Source organism: Schistocerca cancellata, chromosome 9, assembly GCF_023864275.1.
Source record: "Schistocerca cancellata isolate TAMUIC-IGC-003103 chromosome 9, iqSchCanc2.1, whole genome shotgun sequence".
Taxonomy (NCBI): Eukaryota; Metazoa; Arthropoda; class Insecta; order Orthoptera; family Acrididae; genus Schistocerca; species Schistocerca cancellata.
This window is the reverse complement of record NC_064634.1, coordinates 106,863,557-106,883,358: the sequence shown is the minus strand read 5'-3', so window position 1 is coordinate 106,883,358 and position 19,802 is coordinate 106,863,557. Positions and strand designations below refer to the sequence as shown.

Genomic DNA, 19,802 nt, shown 5'->3' with positions numbered 1-19,802 from the left:
AATTTGAATGCAGCTTTTCAGGTCTTGGATGCTTCTTCGGTTGCATTCAAACTTCATCTATTGTACAAGAGAGGTAATTAGTGACCGATGCACGTGATACAATACCAGTTTTTCACACTTCACCTGTGTGGTAGGCATACTGTTGGCAGCACAGTCTTATTGAGATACATGTATTCAGATTTTACTGATATATCTAGAACTTTTATTTGTTCATATTTTCTATAAATTGTGACCAGTCTAGCATGTGATCATTCACAGGACAAGTGTAATCTTTATTACTGCATTAGAATTGTTACAATAATCATAAATTCACCTAAAACATCTTCTTAATTTTATCCATTGTTATCAGTGGTTTATCAATGAGTGCATTACTTTAGTAAAATAAAGAACAACCGCCTTCAGTCACAACGGTGATTTTATTTCAATATGAGATGCGTTTCGAGGCCTGGAGCCTAATCTTCAGGTGCTTTGATAGTGTACTCTTTTTCACGGATTTATGTTAATTCTCGTCCTGGTAAGATTACAATAGTATATTATAAAGTGGCACAGTGTGAACAGGAGTTTACAAAACAAAGACAAATCTAAAAAATGATTTATATCGTGAGAAGGCTCTATTACAAGAAAATCGCAGCCTAATAATGAGGAGTGCCACATTGCTGAAACACGATATTGTCTTGGATATCCTGTAGCTGCAGGACCACATAATTCACCAACATGTCTACGTAAACATATCCACTTATATTTATTCTCAGGAAGAAAAATGGACCAGTCGCTCGATCACACATTACCCTCACCACACATTAAACTCTTAACTGTCCTGGATGTGTTCTCGTACAGCATACGTATTTTCTGCTCCCAGGATCTGGACACTGTGGCGGTTAACAATTTAAGACGTTTGCAAACCACTTCATATACTGTACTCTTTGGCGCTTGAAGCTCCCGCGAAGCTTGTCTAATCGATTTCTGTGGCACCCTCGTGAATGCGGTCTCCTACGAAACAGACGGTCTGCCCGTTTCTGAAGCGACCCCGTTGCTAAAAGTTTCCAAGTCCTGATCAATCAGAGAGACATTAGGTGCTTTCTTTCCATAATGGGACACCAGTTTTCGCTGCACAGTAATCGGTGATATGGTTTCTGCTCACCACATAACACACAGAACTTTGTCCTGAGGGAAGCCGTTTTTGCGATATTGCTCACAAAGTGCTCCCGTGGTGAAAGTGTTGAGTGAGACACAGCTGTTCAGGAAGTTTATGGGTTCCCTAGCAGACCTGTAACAAAAACAAACGTTACCATCATAAATATAATTAATTTTTATTCTTAAAATTAGAGTAAACGTTATGGACAACCTCTATGCTATTGTAATCTTACCACGGCCAAAATTAACCTAAAGCTGAAGAAAGAAAAAGCTGAATAGACGGTCAGAGCACCTGAATATGAGCCCACAGGGTTCGAAATGCATCGTATGTTGAAGTAAAATCATGATTGCAACTGAAGGCGGTTACTTTTTATTTCGTAAAACGTCTTCATTTTTTATGACATTTATATTACAGAACACGATTCCACGCGTGTTTTATATTCATTTACAACTCTGTCCTTAATACGAGCACGAACTTTATACTCTGAATACTCTGAATTATGACTTCACCAAGAATATTAATCAATGCGAAGCAGAGCTGCAGTTGGCAGAAGCTTTTTTAAAACTGCAATCAGTAGAAACATTTTGCAGCTCCATGCACGCTCTTCAGCTCAGTAGGTAAGTGTTGTTGCCGAGACTCCGATACTAACTCCTGTTTATTCAACGTGACTGTTATATATTTCAGGTTATGTATGGATATGTGTTAGGTGCAGTAAAAGACAGAGGTACTAACATCCATGGCAGCTGACCTCCCTACGTGGAGATCTGTTACTGTGAGTTTTCTACAATTTACGATAACAGAAAATGTACTCAAATTTTCATCTATGATCACATTTCTTTCCGTTGCTCCTGCAATCATCAAGCATCACCTACCTTAAAATATTTTTATGGAATTTGGCCAGACTGCGTAATAAATTATTTCTTGTCTCCACTACTTTTTTTAGTTTTTTGAGTGAATATGTTTATGGCACGTCACTGAGGTTAATGTTCCTCATGTACTTACGTCATTACATGGTAATGCTACCATTTACGTCACCAGTGTTGGGGAAGTGTTGTAATGTGTAAACACACCGCAGTTATATAGTGTTTTGGACTTGCCCACACTCACTTCCAGGAGAGCGACTTTGAGGTGATGATGATGATGATGATGATGATGTTGTTGTTTTGTGTGTTACAGCCGAGATGCCGGTGCTGCACCAGCACAGCAAAAGGTTCAGCGGCCTCTACACCGGGCCTTACTTCGACACAAGCACTGCTACCAACATAACGGCCCAGCTGGGCACGCACGCCTACCTGCCGTGTCGCATCAAGCAGCTGGGTAACAAGTCGGTGAGTTGGCGAGTCTGCACTCACTGCGCCTTCTGCCTTCCTCTGTTTTGTACGTAGTATTATTGAGACTGTACTGATTATTTGTCATGCAGATCGTATTTCGTGGAATTCGGGCTACACTAATATCGCCAAAGTATGATTCTGTCGGTTGACCCCTATCCGGATGGTTTTCAATAATTTGTCTTCCTACGAGCTTCGCCTCTCGTCACCTGCAGATTCTGATAAAGGGCACTGCGTGCTCAACTGTCTTCGTAAAGCCCTGCTTATTGAGCATGACAGTTACTCACACAGACTCGTGTGATGCGGAAGTTACGTCGAGAGACGATCTTTGCCCAGAAGTTATCGGAATCAGCCATTGACTGCAGCTCAGCCTCTTCCCAGTCGTTTGTTCCTTTACTTGTCCGTGAAGAGTATAGTACGTAATTCGATGCAGAATCGTGGGCCCAGCGGAGGAATAACTACCTACTGGTGGCTAAAAAGGAACAATTTTATTTGTAGTTAGCTAATGAAACAAAAATATATTAAAAAATCGTACTGTACGTAGTGAGTCAACTTATCACATTAATACTCTGTGAAAATCTCTCCCATCATCATTGTCAGGCAAGCGACAGACTGTCTAAGACAGGGGTATCCTTTCTTTTAGTTTACCTAGGCCGCACTGGAAGGAGAGGAGTATTTTTGGGCCGCACATAATACTCATATACTTAACACTAACAATAACCGCTGAGAAAAAAAGTGGATGGGCGGAGGTATATGGTTATCACATTTAAGTAGTTTAGAATTTATTAATTTGTGATTCTCTATTCAAAAAAATGCAAGATGGAATTAATTTTACGTTTTACGTGTGAGGTTTCATTAATAATTTTATATATTTTCACGTAGAAGATGGTGTAAGTAGATGAATGACGAACACTAACTTCACCTAACGAAGGTTTATTCAGCACTTGCACCTACGAGAGCGCGGAGCGAACTGTCCCCGGCCTGAAGACATACGTTATATATACTGTTACAGAACATTCCAGTACAACGATTCTTGACATTTGTGGATACTTCTAGAATGTACTGGAACCGAATACAGAAATTAAAATTTGACAGTTCGGGTGAGTTTTGAATTTACGACCCTCGATACAACAGTCTGCTATCATAACCACTACAGCAGGGTGACAATGCAACTCAGCTTCTTCAGTGACAATATAAGTAACTGCAAATCATAGAATTAACGTGAATTTGAATTTGGGAAACTAATGTCTCAATATTAGGCTTGATCGAAGCGGTTGCAATTCTCAGGCTGTAGATTTGTAAAAGTCCAACCAAGATACTAGAACATGTTGAAAGTTTGCTTTTCGTTGGAAATCTTCCGACGACGTATGTATATAGTTTGGGATGTCACGTGGACACAAAAATTCAGATTACTTTCTTCGAAAAATCCTAAAACCTATTTTCGAATTCATGCATCGAATCCAAAAGTTTTGCAGCGTATTTAATCCTTTCTTTAGGATTATGTTTCAGTTTATCGTAACACAAATGGAATTTTATGGAATTTCTTTTACCGATCGTGTGTTAGATGCCCACTTCTTGGACGGCATTGATACTTTCCTTGGGCCACCGGTTGGACTCACACATCATCTGCACTCAAAATTATAACTTACGTGTGGGGACACTTCGTCACGTTGTTGCAGAAGTAAATTACATTGGTTGCAGTTTCTCACTTTCGTCTAACATTTTCGGGGAGTTTTCCTTTTTTGTCAAGAAGGCATGGGCTACTGTAAGAGTCGATTAATTAGCATTTTCCATAATTTAAAGGAATAAATTAACTGTTTCTCAGAAACCAATTTATTGTCATGTTACAGGTTTAGTCTGTAATGTGTTCCGCTAATATTGTTTGTTCTACAAAAAAAAAAAAAATAGGGCGATGGTACCTCAAGTAAAGTTTCCGTTTTGTAACTAACAATAGTTGCCCGGTATTATGAAATACATGGTTGTCATTTTCTTTATTTTTAACAGCAATATCTACCTATTTAACATCTATTATTAAAGTTAATTACAATCGTTGATCTCAGCATAGATACTGTAATGAATATGCTTACAAGCACCAAAATGAGGAACAGCAATTTATATAATATTTTTATCAAAATATATTCATGCCACACTTGGTTTGTTTCATGCCACGATTTTAACTCAGCGAGTATCTTCAATAAATTACTTGGAAAGTAGACTTAGTAATAAGGCTTTGTTACAGATGGAAATCCGACTAGCTCATACTCGGGTGGTAAAAAGAGGAAGACTGACATTACTGCCTTGTGATTAAGTTACGTGAAAGGGGGCTCCTCTACTAATTTGCGTCTGTTGCTGACAACTCACGGGATGTTCATGTTGAAACACACTTCTTATGTCATTTATTTCTGAACAGCAAACGCAACACAAGAATTCGCCTCGGTACTTACAAGCCACTACTTTTAGGTCGTTCATGATGGCAGCAGTCGTAAACAGAACACAGTCGACCTTAAGTGTTCCGAATTCTGCCGATGTTACGCGATGAGTACTCGACGGTAGTCGGATTTACTTCCGTAATCAGGCTACAGTTAGCAGGTCAACACCAAACAGTCTTTAAAACGAAAAAGTAAAAACTGAAATGGTTAACGGTAAGGATAACCGATTATCTAAAATTAGTTGATATGAAGGAAATACCGGTATATCCACAATCACTTACCAGATTAATTACGATTATTCATTTAACGGCAATTAATCGCCAATCCATGTTGTTACGTAAATACCGGAGCAGTTAAACCCCTTCCTTATATTCCCAACTGCGAATCCCCTCAGTCCCACTGTAACAGTAGCACCGATCACTTTAAACGAAGATCGAAGCTGACGCTATACCCCTGCGAGGAATATGTAAGTAGCTGTGACCGTGAGATAATCTAATGGAAACAGAACAAACTAGGAATCGTTTCCGAAATACCCCAGCAAAGTATAACCAACAGTAAACGGTGGGTCAGGAACAGATGTTCCCCCAGAACAAAAGCAAATTGTAACATTGCATATTAAAACAGGTCGCCAGCATAATTAGGCATTCTTGTGTCAAACAAAATGATAAAGCAGAAGGCAGTGCTGAGGCTGACCTATCCTTCCTTGACACACACACAATAAACTATTTCCTTATCTGTTCACATTACAACACAGTAACATAACCTTGCAGATAAATGTGCTACTAACAAACAAATGGGGAATGAGATAGTAAACAGTAACATATTCCTCTCAACAACAAGTACCTTAAATGAACTAGGTGTAACAGTTTATAAAACCAATTACCGACACACATGAAATTAATAGCAATACTGAACAGAGAAAAGCGTGAAAGCCCGCATCTCGTGGTCGTGCGGTAGCGTTCTCGCTTCCCATGCCCGGGTTCCCGGGTCCGATTCCCGGCGGGGTCAGGGATTTTCTCTGCCTCGTGATGGCTGGGTGTTGTGTGCTGTCCTTAGGTTAGTTAGGTTTAAGTAGTTCTAAGTTCTTGGGGACTGATGACCATAGATGTTAAGTCCCATAGTGCTCAGAGCCATTTGAACCATTTTTAGAAAAGCGTGAAATGATTCACAGTTTAAATCAGGAGGTCTGCTAATGATTATATTCTATAACTTCATTGTTTAGAACAGGTTCAAAAATTGTTCAAATGGCTCTGAGCACTATGGGGCTTAACTTCTGAGGTCACCAGTCCCCTAGAACTTAGAACTACTTAATCTAACCAATCTAAGAATATCCACACACATCCTTTAATTTACGTCTATGGTCAGAAAATTTTGTTAACAGATTACCGGTTTCGGTCTTTAATGACCATCATCAGATCTGGTTCACAGGATTTTGTTTTTATGAAGCAGATCTGATGATGGTCATTAAAGACCGAAACCGGTAATCTGTTAACAAAAAGTTTGTGACCATAGACGTAAATTAAAGGAAGCTTATTACAGTAAATAGTTCTTTCTTAAGCTCGGTCTGAAGGAACTAACCAGATTGCATATCTAACTGCACTGGCTCTGAGGGAGCCTTTGCATTGTTTCATTAACTAACAACCCTAGTACATGAGGACCCTTAATCTCTCATAGTTTGAAGAACCATGCCTATCAACAAAACTACACTAATATGTGTGAGAAATGATAAGTATTCTTATCATTAATTATTAATTAACTAAAGCACGACAAACTATAACTCTTCAAATAACAAATGCGCTTTCATAAGCAGTCGTTTGACATACTCAAAAATATAATTGGCTGTGCAAATGACAAAGCAGCATTAAATTCAAGTTCAACCACTTTCTCATAATAAATTATGACACTGGGAATTGAATTCACTAGGATAGGATTCCTGTCCAGGTTCAAATGGTTCAAATGGCTCTGAGCACTATGGGACTCAACTGCTGAGGTCATTAGTCCCCTAGAACTTAGAACTAGTTAAACCTAACTAACCTAAGGACATCACACACATCCATGCCCGAGATAGGATTCGAACCTGCGACCGTAGCGGTCTCGCGGTACCAGACTGCAGCGCCAGAACCGCGCGGCCACTTCGGCCGGCTTCCTGTCCAGGTTTGTAACTTAGGATAATCACGGGTGTAAGATCAAGATTTTAACAACACCACAATTATTATTATAAAATCAACGAAATTTCGCAAATACCTGGTCCATTTACAGAGTGCCAAATATAAAAAATTTAGTGGAATGCTGGTGGTACTGGTGGCGTAATTTGCAGTGGCAATTAACCTGGCAGTGTTGCAGTCGTGGCTGTACTGTTGGCTTCGCCCTGTTATATATCTTCTTGGTGTCGGAATTATATTTATAGGGCGAAAAACCATGCCATGATAATAGTATCACCAAATGCAGCATCCGAGCCACTTAAATAACTCCCTTAAGCTCCTCTGGCCACAAAGCTCCAGTAATATGAACCACAATGATCAGCTACTGCTAGCGAGGCGTTAAGCACAGCACTGCTCAGCCCCGACTCCCTCCCCTCACACAGGATGTGTTGCCACTTGCGCGCCAACCACACCTTTTGCACGCCGCCAGGTTACTTCCGCAGCTGCGGGGTTTCCGCACATCTTTTACATTCAACACTACGTTCCCTAACTATGGACCAAGTCATTTACAGTATATTACATAACAACCATTCCAGTAGTTATTTAAATTCGCAAGCACGTTTTAAACAACATCGTTCAAAAGTTTCACATAACTGAAACATGTATACATAGTCAAAGAATTTCCATGAGAGATACTACAATGTACACAAGCAGTACTACAAACGGACATAGAAATATCGATACAGATACAAAAGTAGGTCAAAAATAGGTTTTACACCAGTAGCCTCGTAATTGGCTGAAAGGAACTTCGACTCTGTAATGGGCCGGATCTAAAACAACCCGCTAAGCTCGTTGGAGTGGAGAATGGAAAGTGGGGAGAAAAAAATCATTCTTGAGACACTGTGTGCGTTCTGCAGGGCCTTAGGTGTTTCTCTAGCAAGTCAACCACCACATTGTGCGTACATGAGCCAACCTTCCAAGTTTTCTTCCGGTATGTATTACCTCATAATTAAATAAGAAATAGTTATATCCGCTTCTCACCAATATTTTTGTGATGTTTTCCATGCTTATAAGCCAAATGCTAGAACGGGAGACCATATTCCAAGTATTTCCAGGTGGGCCTATCTTTGCTCCACCAACTCTTCGGCAGATATTTAGCTGAAAAATAGCCGACTCTCCGGCTGGTCAGTACACGAAAATTTTTAATATAAGAAAGTAATAAAAACGTTTAGTCTTTCGACATCACGTTTCCCATTTCACAGATTGCTCGTATCTCTTATAAAGTTGTTGGAACAAATCGTAATTTCTACAGCCTCTTTGATGACTGAGTTCCAGTAGTTAGGACCAAGAACTAGAAATATTGTCTGATCGAAGAAGATACTATGTTTTCTCATAAGGAAGTATTCGGCAAAATCAGATGTTTCTGGACTCCTACCCTCAATGTGCATTGGTGTTTGGGTACAGTGCTGGAGAAAGTTTCGAGCGTACTTTCCCCACCTAGCTACTGTCACATCCATACGTAATACTGTAGGGATCTGCAAGTGTGTGGCCATGTCTGTCCTTCACAGGGCGCAAATTATCTTCGATTTCCTTAGGCGTTCTAAAGGCGCCTTTAATCCCATGTTTGCCGGCCGGAGTGTACGAGCGGTTCTAAGCGCTGCAGTCTGAAACCGCGCGACCGCTACGGTCGCAGGTTCGAATCCTGCCTCGGGCATGGTTGTGTGTGTCGTCCTTAGGTTAGTGAGGTTTAAGTAGTTCTAAGTTCTAGGGGACTGATGACCTCAGAAGTTAAGTCCCATAGTACTCAGAGCCATTTGAATCCCATGTTTGTTGAAGATTAACCCAATTATACATTATGATGCCACCCAGAACGAAAGTAACATCATGTACTAATCTTTTAGTGATGATTGCCTTGCTTGCATCTGAGGTTGAATTTTCCATGGGAGCTGATTTGACTTCTTGTTACCGATTACCACTTTGTCTGGACGCAGAGGTTTGACGGTTTATTTCCCTGCCGCGATGGTTTTCATCTGATATAATTTTACCTCTGTGTATCAGAGTGTTCACAGTTCTTCTTTTGTGAAGAATGGTAGAAACAGAGCAAGCCAACAGTCTAACTTCCACTCAACTAGAACGTCTAGTGTTGATAATGCAGGTGGAGGGCGTAGATCATCTTCAATCAGAAAGTTACCAAACAGTTAATAATTAAATGATATTTATCAAATATGAATAAATAGTCAACTTAAAGGATGCTTCTTCCTGTGATATGTCAACCACAATTAGACGTTTGAAATAATTACAGATCCTCTAAAATATTAAAGTCCTGTCACTATGACTGTGACAAGGGAAACTCCCCATCGCATCCGCCTCAGATTTAGTGGTAAGATGGCACAGTCCCGGGTTCAAAACTCTTTCGTGCAGATAATTTTTTTTTCACAACATATGAACTGTCCGTCCGGTCATTAAAATGTTTGTTCTCTTTCTGTAGAGTTGGCAGTTGTCATACTATATATTGGTTATAGAATATGAGTCATGTGGTAAGAATATGTTACCGTCGCAAGTAAATGTGACGAATAGTGAAAGCAGGCGAGGTACCACATGGATGTCTCTCAGAAATGAAAACACCAAATAAACGGGTGTGAACTACGTTAAAACAAAGGAATTCAAGAGTCAAAACTTCCAAAACGGAACACAACTATAGAGAAGTTAAAAATTTGTATTTTGACAGAGCACAGACAAACAGTGTGATTGTGAAACTGTAGCGTTCATATGTTGCAGCTTTTGTGGCAAACTATTAGGTTTCCATCATTTCCTTAGGAGCGATCACATTCACATGAACACCTAAATTTGGCAAGGGGGCGTATCTCATTCACTCACCAGGCGTACGAACTGGGTGTGTCAACAGGGTGGTTGGTTGGTTTGTGAGGCGCTCAAGTGCGCGGTGATCAGCGCCCGTACAATGTCCGAATTTTTCACAGTTCAATCTGTTCACTGTAACGAATGATGATGATGATGATGATGATGGAATGATGAGGACAACACAAACACCCAGTTCCCGGTCAGAGTAAAATCCCCAACCTGGTCGGGAATCGAACCCGGGATCCCATGATCCAGAGGCAGCAACGCTAGCCACTAGACCACGAGCTGCGGACGCATCGACAGGAGATTCCTGTCTTATGACACACGTGCACGTTAGTGCCGATAATGACACACTATACGTGTTTTGCGGTAGAGGACTCGGTTGCTTGTAGCCTTGTTATCAAAGACTTGCGGTTCCCATTCGAAAACCACTTCCTTCCTACTGCAAACAGACTAATTGTGCAGAATCAACTTTAGTTATCGGTCCCTTCCTTACACCTCGCTGTTGCAAACGGATGTTACACCACGACACAGACACATATCTGAATACAGCGAACAGAGAGAAAAAGAAAAATGGGACGGGTGAGCATCGAACCCTGGTCGCCCGCTCTGAAGTTCAAAACTACGACCCCTTTACCTCGAAGGCGAAATGCTACAAGGTTGCTATATTTTGTAGTTCTTGTGCTTGGGCCGTTCACTGTTTTATTTTGCTTCTTTTCACAGTTCAGTACGCCTTCTTCCTGTTTTAATGCTTGATATGTGATCAGTTTTTGACGGGCTTTCAACTAGGCACTTGTAACCTTCCCCTTACTAATCGGCCTATCCTGCGTGCTATATAAAATATGACCGTGGATCGCGTGTGTGCCTGATGATTTTTATTAATTGGATAAGGCTATCTCTCCCGAAGAAGTAATACCGACAAGCAGGAAGAAAGTGTACACCCGACAACCAACCCTTCTGTTGGGAAAGTCTACTAAAAAAGTAAAAAAGGAATTAAACCGAACAGGGCTATAATTTAGAAAAAATTAATGTTATTTTGCGCATTCACTCACGAACAACACTGGGCAGAAAAGGGGTACCATGGTTATGAATCCAAAAGTTACACTAATGAACGAAAAGGAAATAATTAACGGTCGCCAGTCCACTAGGGAAATTTTGCATCCAAATTCCTGTACAAGATGATGGGAAAGAAAAGACGTGTATCATTAAACACTTTTTTATTAAACCCCTTTTTTAACAGCCGGCCGCGGTGGTCTAGTGGTTCTACGCGCAGTCCGGAACCGCGGGACTGCTACGGTCGCAGGTTCGAATCCTGCCTCGGGCATGGATGTGTGTGATGTCCTTAGGTTAGTTAGGTTTAATTAGTTCTGAGTTCTAGGCGACTGATGACCTCCGAAGCTAAGTCGCATAGTGCTCAGAGCCAACCTTTTTTTACATTAATTTTAAGTGGTTATGTTATGATAAAGAAAACTGTGAAATCACTATTACGTTACGTTTGGCATTAAAATTTGAGAAAAAGGCAATCGAGTAATGATTTGAAAATATGCTCTTAAACTGTATGTTAGTATTGAATTTCGTTACGTGAACAATGACTTTCAGTGACCTCAACGTAACGTCATCAAAGAAATTAAAAACAAAGCAAGCAATTTTTACTTTGCAATTACTCATTTTGCAAAATGGATTTCATATTATTGTCTGAACAACTGAGCCTTTTTTACTAACTTGAACAGAATTAAATACTAGGATACATATCAAAATAAACAGCCATGTGCTCCAAGCTATACGTAAAATAAATAAAACTTCAGCACTCTTAATTTGTGCATTTCTTTAGATTTGGATTTTTTCCAGTGATTGATTCCCAAACTTGAAAAATGAAATTGCTTTACTTTAGTCATATACTGAAGTCTCTGTTGTACAACAGTTAATTGAAAGCATACTGAGGCTAAAGTTCTTAAAATTGAAATTATTCGTTAATAAACTGGAGGTAGCTATTCAGTTTGTTTCTTATGACAGTCAGTTAGCATATAAGGAAAGAAATGAACAAGGACCCTGCTTCGTAACAATGCCTGGTGGCAATGAGAACACAATCGCCCTTAGTTTAACTGATTATTATTTAAATAAATTTTATCAATCAAATCACATTCAGTTGTGCTGGGTTAGCCGTTAATACTTTCTACCAATGAACAGTGCTGTGCATATGACGAGATTCGGAGCCGACGACGAAAACTGTGTTGATGGAAATGCTGCTGTTGTTGAAAACGGTAGCTTATCGTGGAGCTATGGCTAATTATAGGAATGGGCAATCGTAAATGATACAGCCTCTTCCACCCGTCCACTGTCCGTACTCCTGCTCTAGACATCTGGCCGGCACGCGTACATAATGCCGCCGAAAATGGTACTGTCTACTGCGAGAGCGGTAACACCACACTTCCGCGCACTACATACGCTGGAACCCGTCTCTCTCGCTCCGCGCAACACCTCCCTAACCAAGATTTTACAACGCACAAGCACTGCTATTATCGTTGCTACTGGGTGCAAATAACAATTCCTTTGACTTTTTCTCAGAGCTTATAAGTTTCAGAGTAAGACACAGACAAATGCAGTGAGATTTCAACATACTTCTACCTAAATTTAAACATACAGCGAAGCAATGTCCTTAGTTATTAAAACAAAGCATTTAAATTACAAAAATTTACGTATACTTCAGCAATATACAGGATGTTACAAAAAGGTACGGGCAAACTTTCAGGAAACATTCCTCACACACAAATAAAGAAAAGATGTTATGTGGACATGTGTCCGGAAACGCTTAATTTCCATGTTAGAGCTCATTTTAGTTTCGTCAGTATGTACTGTACTTCCTCGATTCACCGCCAGTTGGCCAATTGAAGGAAGGTAATGTTGACTTCGGTGCTTGTGTTGACATGTGACTCATTGCTCTACAGTAATAGCATGAAGTACATCAGTACGTAGCATCAACAGGTTAGTGTTCATCACGAACGTGGTTTTGCAGTCAGTGCAATGTTTACAAATGCGGAGTTGGCAGATGCCCATTTGATGTATGGATTAGCACGGGGCAATAGCCAGGGCGCGGTACGTTTGTATCGAGACAGATTTCCTGAACGAAGGTGTCCCGACAGGAAGACATTCGAAGCAATTGATCTGCGTCTTAGGAAGCACGGAACATTCCAGCCTATGACTCGCGACTGGGGAAGACCTAGAACGACGAGGACACCTGCAATGGACGAGGCAATTCTTCGTGCAGTTGACGATAACCCTAATGTCAGCGTCAGAGAAGCTGCTGCTGTACGCGGTAACGTTGACCACGTCACTGTATGGAGAGTGCTACGGGAGAACCAGTTGTTTCCGTACCATGTACAGCGTGTGCAGGCACTATCAGCAACTGATTGGCCTCCACGGGTACACTTCAGCGAATGGTTCATCCAACAATGTGACAATGCTCATTTCAGTGCAAATGTTCTCTTTACGGATGAGGCTTCATTCCAATGTGACAAAATTGTAAATTTTCACAATCAACATGTGTGGGCTGACGAGAATTCGTACGCAGTTGTGCAATCACGTCACCAACGCAGATTTTCTGTGAACGTTTGGGCAGGCATTGTTGGTGCTGTCTTGATTGGGCCCCATGTTCTTCCACCTACGCTCAATGGAGCACGTTATTATGATTTCATACGGCAAACTCTACCTGTGGTGCTATAACATGCGCCTTTACTACTACGACACAACATGTGGGTCATGCACGATGGAGCTCCTGCACATTTCAGTCGAAGTGGCCGTACGCTTCTCAACAACAGATTCGGTGACCGATGGATTGGTAGAGGCTCTCCTGACCTCAATCCTCTTGACTTTCATTTACGGGGGCATTTGAAAGCTCTTGCCTACGCAACCCCGGCACCAAATGTAGAGACTCTTCGTGCTCGTATTGTGGACGGCTGTGATACAATACGCCATTCTCCAGGGCTGCATCAGCGCATCAGGGATTCCATGCGACGGAGGGTGGATGTATGTATCCTCGCTAACGCAGGACATTTTGAACATTTCCTGTAACAAACTGTTTGAAGTCACGCTGGTACGTTCTGTTGCTGTGTGGTTCCATTCCATGAATAATCTGATTTGAAGAGAAGTAATAAAATGAGCTCTAACGTGGAAAGTAAGCGTTTCCGGACACATGTCCACATAACATATTTTCTTTCTTTGTGTGTGAGGAATGTTTCCTGAAAGTTTGGCCGTACCTTTTTGTAACAAGGTAACAGGTGCCATTCATCCTGCATTTTCGGTGTCACACCCTCTTACCATTAAATCCGAGGGGTGCGATGGCAAGTTTCCCTTGTGAGTGATGCTGCGTAGAGTCTAGAGCCTCCTTATGATGCGATGCCTTCAGAGCCTACGTCTCGCAGACGACGGACGAACACTGGAGCCTGTAGACCTGACTATTAACTGGAAACTGTACATGATTCGGCACACTGGAGAGAACTGTCCGCCGTAGCTCAGCGCTCTGTTACTTAACGAGGCATCGACCAGTTGCTACCCACACAGGTGATGCTCATGGGTTGGCAGCTGCGGAAACCTGGCGGACCTCGGTGTAGTTCGTATTGCCAACCCGCACAGCTGCTACAGTACGAGTGTTTCGAGCGTGGCTTATCGATTGTGGTGCGGTACTCTCTGGAGTCGTGAGTGCCGTAACCACATCTAAGATGAGTATCTATCAAGGTTTCTTCATTCCCACGGTGAACTTCATGTCAGGATGTACGTTGATCGACGACATGCTGCTACCTTCCCTTTGGAAAAGGCAAAATCAAATACATAACAACAGTATAAAGGCGAAGACGAGCAATGGTAAAGCCGCGTTCGGCAAAAACCTCCGGGACAGTTTTGACCAGATCAGACGAAAACCGTGAACACGCTGGCATTACATCCGTTATTTCTCAATATTTGACACTGTGGACAGGTCAACGTATATCTTGTAAGTAGGCTGAATAATCTGTACATCTACATCTACATTCTTGCTCATAGAATTCAGAAGAAAAATGTTTGGCGAGGAAACTCATCTTTCTCTTACGTAAATAGCGATCAGAATTCCAGATGGACTGACGTGCTATTAATCCTGTTGAAGATAGCCTCAGACGTCGTTGAAGTCGGTCTCAATATCGTATCTTTATTTACAAAAGTGTCTGTTCCGAGATACATTCACTTCACTTGTCAGTTACTGTCTTGGTGATGGAAATGATGTATATTGTCCAAAACTAGATTTTCCAAATGGAAATAAAGCGAGGTTATTACAACAAATCCATCGTGAAAGACTTGGTATCTGTACAAAAGGAATCTTTAATTTTACTAGATCTAACAGTTATGAAAGAAGTAACCACTGATAACGTAACGTTATAAAATGAGAGTATTCTCTCCTCTGTCTCTCTCTCCTTCCGAACAGGCCATGGAAGGCCCAACGGTAACGATCGGTCGTCGTGTCATGCTCAGCCCACAGGCGTCACTGGATGCGCATATGGAGGGGCATGTGGTCGGCACACCGCTCTCCCGGTCGTATGTCAATTTACGACACCGGAGCCGCTACTTCTCAATCAAGTAGCTCCTCAGTTTGCCTCACAAGGGCTGAGTGCAGCCCGCTTGCCAACAGCACTCTGCAGACCGGATGGTCACTCATTCAAGCGCTAGCCCAGCTCGACAGCGCTTAACTTCGGTGATCTGACGGGAACCGGTGCGGCAAGGCCGTTAGCAAAATAAGAATATTTGAGGACGAAAATACACACTAGGCCGTTGGCAAAATAAGAACATAAGAACATGGTAACATAAGCTAAAAGCCTTTGTTTGTGAAGTGAAGATATGATCGGCGTTATTTCAGTTTCACGTCATCGAGTGCAACCGGTCGCTAGCTGAGGCATCATGTCCAGTAAGTGGTTCGACCAAAGTTATCGCCTGGACCCAACTATCGCCTGCCTCACCGCCCATTGTTTTGCCGATCGGTCGTTTCCCCGGAAACCAAGTTGACAGAAACATAGCATGAACCGAATCGTAAGTGGGGCTCCCCGATTTCGCGTTCTTCCTAGCCTATCTTGTGATGTTTCCCGAGGAACGGAAACAGGTGAGTGATACACTTATCTTTCAAGTGCCAAGTATGTGACTGGGAATTCGTTATCTCCAGCATAGCCGTTCGCTCAACGTGTGATATATATAGATGAATGGTTAAGATCTAATATGATTCTAAGCGTCTTCTCAGTCGCCTTATAGGAGTGGGAGGAAACGTTCGTGTTATCTTTTTTTAATTTTCTTTTTTATTTATGTTATGGACGACGATGGGGAAGGAGAAAGAGTTAGCTGCTAAATAAGAGGTAACTTCAGCTAAATTGTTCACCTCAAATTTTTCCTGGACCATTGCTGATATCGTAACACCGCTTTCACCCAGGTGAATTGTGACGAAGTCTTCACCAAAGAACTTGTAATTTCATTTCATATTTATATTAGTTACGCTTGTGGTGGCATGAACTTCGCATTTCAAACGAAATTGTGATGATTACTATTATTAGTGTCGTACTTCTGAAAGTGATGAATTCAACCGCGTTTAGCTCTTCAGAATCCGATTAGTGCTTTCGGACAACTTGCCATATTTAGAACTTAGTGTTCCTGTTTTGAACATGTAATCGACTGCTATCTTTAGCGGAAGTCTGTGGTTTCATATTCAAGTAGGGGAATACGTCACGTCGGATGAGGAGGAAACAAGAGTGTTGCAAAGCAGTGATACCGGTATGAAAGGGGCAGAGGGGAAGCTGAATCTTTCATTCTGTGTCTGTCGTTCACGCGTGTACAGTTCTGATTAGTTTGACAAAAAAAAAATAAATGTCCTTCAGAAACCGGAGAAGGTAAAAAAAAAAAAACTTTAGATGTGTCTGAATTCCTAAGGGACCAAACTGCTGAGGTCATCGGTCCCTAGACTTACACACTACTTAAACTAACTTAACGCTAAGGACAACACACACACCCATGCGCGAGGGGGGACTCTAACCTCCTCCGGAGAGGCCGCACGATTAGTGACATGGCGCCCAGATAAGCCAAATATGTTGCTTCCTTACGGTGTATCTAGGAGTGCAAATGGGAGAGTTAAACTGGTGGCCCGACAGAAGGTGTCCAACAAGATCAATTCAGCGAATGTGCGAGAAATTGCTATGGGAAGGAATCAGGTATTCGTGCTGTCTGCTGTTCTCAGCCGTATTTTATCATAATATGCTTCGTAGCTGTAAACAGCCAATCCACAAAAGTCAACCAACAGCAAGAGCTTGTTATCAGTGTATATGTATATTTTTTCCTCAACAACAAACAAAAATACTCAGAGAGAGAGTAATAGTTTAAGATTTGCATATGTTTAACCAACGTTGGTAAATTCAGCCGTGAGCTAAGAAAGGGGCGGTGAGGTATTTAGCGGGGCAGCTGTGTGGTTAGAAGATACAGGAGGGGCAATATTTTACTGTTTGTCTCCATATGCTGACAGCTCACGAGCGTACGGAACTAGCACCGATCAGCTGCTATGGTATAAATATCGAACGGAAATAACATGGGTGCTTGAATGCACATTACGGAGACAATCATCTTCACATGTGGTACATGTAATATGAAATGAAATTAAGGCTATTGTAATTTGCTGCAAATGAGTAATAGGAAAGTGACACTCAAAACATTTAGTAAACGTTTGTGATGTCTCTCATATTACAGTTACTGTTATTAATTAATATAACATACTAATTTGAACCGAGCGAGGTTGCGCAGTGGTACGAACACTGGACTAGCATTCGGGAAGACGACGCTTCTAACTCGCGTCCAGCCGTCTACATCTACATCTACATAGATACTGCACAAGCCACCGTAAGGTGCGGGACGGAGGGCACCCTGCACAACTACTACCATTTCCCTTCCTGTTCTCTAAATTTTCTCAGTAGTGTTTCCCGAAAAGAACGCCCTCTTCCCTCCAGGGATTCCCATTTGAGTTCCCTAATCATCTCCGTAACACTTAAGTTTTGTTCGAACCTACCGGTAACAAATGTAGCAACCCTCCTTGGAATTGATTCGATATCCATCCTGCTCTAGGTTTTTCGCGATTTCCCTAAATCACTTCAGACAAATACCAGGATGGTTCTTTAGAAAGGGCACGGTCGACTTTCTGCCATATCCTTTCCTAATCCGATGGGACCAATGACCTCCCTGTTTTCCCCCCTCCCTCAAAGCAACCAACCGACCAACTAATTTTGTTGGTTTCCAGTTAACAGTGAGGTCGGTAGGAGCAGCTGTAGTGAAGTGGCCAGAACGGGAAAAGTGGCCATTGCTTATTTTTGCCTTGAACCGCGGTGGTGCCTGCCGAAAAATGCTCAAACTAGTTCTAATGTAGATGACCATTGTCACTGAGAGTGACAGAGCAAGCTTGATCCGTTACTTTTTAGTAAATTTTTTTTTGAGTAGTCTAACGTAAAATAAGTTTTTTTACATTATTCTTGATACATCTCTTGAATGGAGAGAAACAAATTTTCACAATATCTATCAGTACAAAACGTCTTTTTCTCTAAGAATGTAGATCCTTCTTATTTATTGCAGTTCCACAGACTCTTCTGTGGCTCACTAATGCCGACATGCCGTCCGATCCGGAATAGTGGCCAAACTATTTGATAGAAAAAATGCCAAAGTGTTCACCGCAGTAAGAGTTGGCCACTTCAAAAGAACAGGCATAATACAAAAAGTAAAATTGTCTCCTAAGTCCTTTTATACACTAAGTTGTCACCTGCCATTCTGTTCCTTAGTGACAGTTTTGAATTAATTAATTGAATTACTTAAAACCGTCTCTGTTCTGTTTGGGGTAACACAAAAGACTGATTGAAAACGGTCTCCTGTAGCCGACTGATATCCTTTCAGATAGAAGGACGCGAAGATGCCTCGAAAATATGCCTGAAAATCCGAACAACAAACATGCGATCCCGTTGTGAAGGCTCAGGCCACAGGACCAGCTTGAGTACGAAAAATTGGTCACTATGTACGCATTCAGAAAAATACGTGTGGTTCCACTGCATTATTTTCTTTCTCTCTTTCTCACGTAAAATATTTGGCGTGACAGCTTATAATACGTAGATTCAAACTGTGTAAGTGACAAGCTTCTGCCAATAACCATGATCACAGCCCCCCCCCCCCCCCCCCACGAGCCTTCCTATGCTGCCCGAGGCGTCGCCCTGCAATGTGCATACTGGCTCTTAAGAAGAAATTTTTGACGATGCCACACACATTAGCTCCAGAGAAACTGCGGGAGCCTTTAGCATAAGGAAGTAACATGTTTGGTTTCTCTTGTTTTGTGAAAGCCATTTATTTTTGCAAACTAACCAGCGCTCGACACAAATGAACGGCACAGACAGAATTAGAGCTACAGTTCCTCTGTAACCCCTTTTATACCGTGTCGTACGTGGCGTATTTCGTTATTTGGGTATGAAACACAAACTTTCGCTTAAGATAGGAATCGATTTCCTTTTCAAAACAGGTAAATTCTAAATATTTTAAAACAAGTAAACTTTTTCTGAAGAACGGAACGTTCTTGAATTTGTCTCTTATGTACCTACGATACTAGTAGCGAATATTACCATAGATCCATTTGAAAAAAAATTGAAGTTGATATTGCTATATCTGTAGTGCGACGGAATGTCATACCTAACGGCCCGGGTTTGTTTCCCCGGAGGGTCGGAGATTTTTTCCGCTCAGGGACTGGGTATTTTGTTGTCCTTATCATTATCATCATTTCATTCTGATCGACACGCAAGTCGCCGAAGTGTCGTCAACTCGACAGAATTGCACCCGGCGAACGGTCTACCCGACGGGAGGCCCTAGCCACATGGCATTTCCATTTCCATTG

The 19,802-nt window shown here is 41.6% G+C and overlaps 1 protein-coding gene across 1 annotated transcript in view; it reads left to right on the top strand.

Moving 5' to 3' along the window:
* Window positions 1-2,316: 2,316 nt before the first annotated feature.
* LOC126101215 (protein sidekick-2-like) overlaps window positions 2,317-19,802 on the top strand; it is a 390,083-nt gene continuing 372,597 nt past the window's right edge. Inside the window, exon 1 of the mRNA XM_049911907.1 lies at window positions 2,317-2,463. Coding sequence (XP_049767864.1) covers window positions 2,317-2,463 — 147 coding nt within the window. The remainder of the gene's footprint in view (window positions 2,464-19,802) is intronic.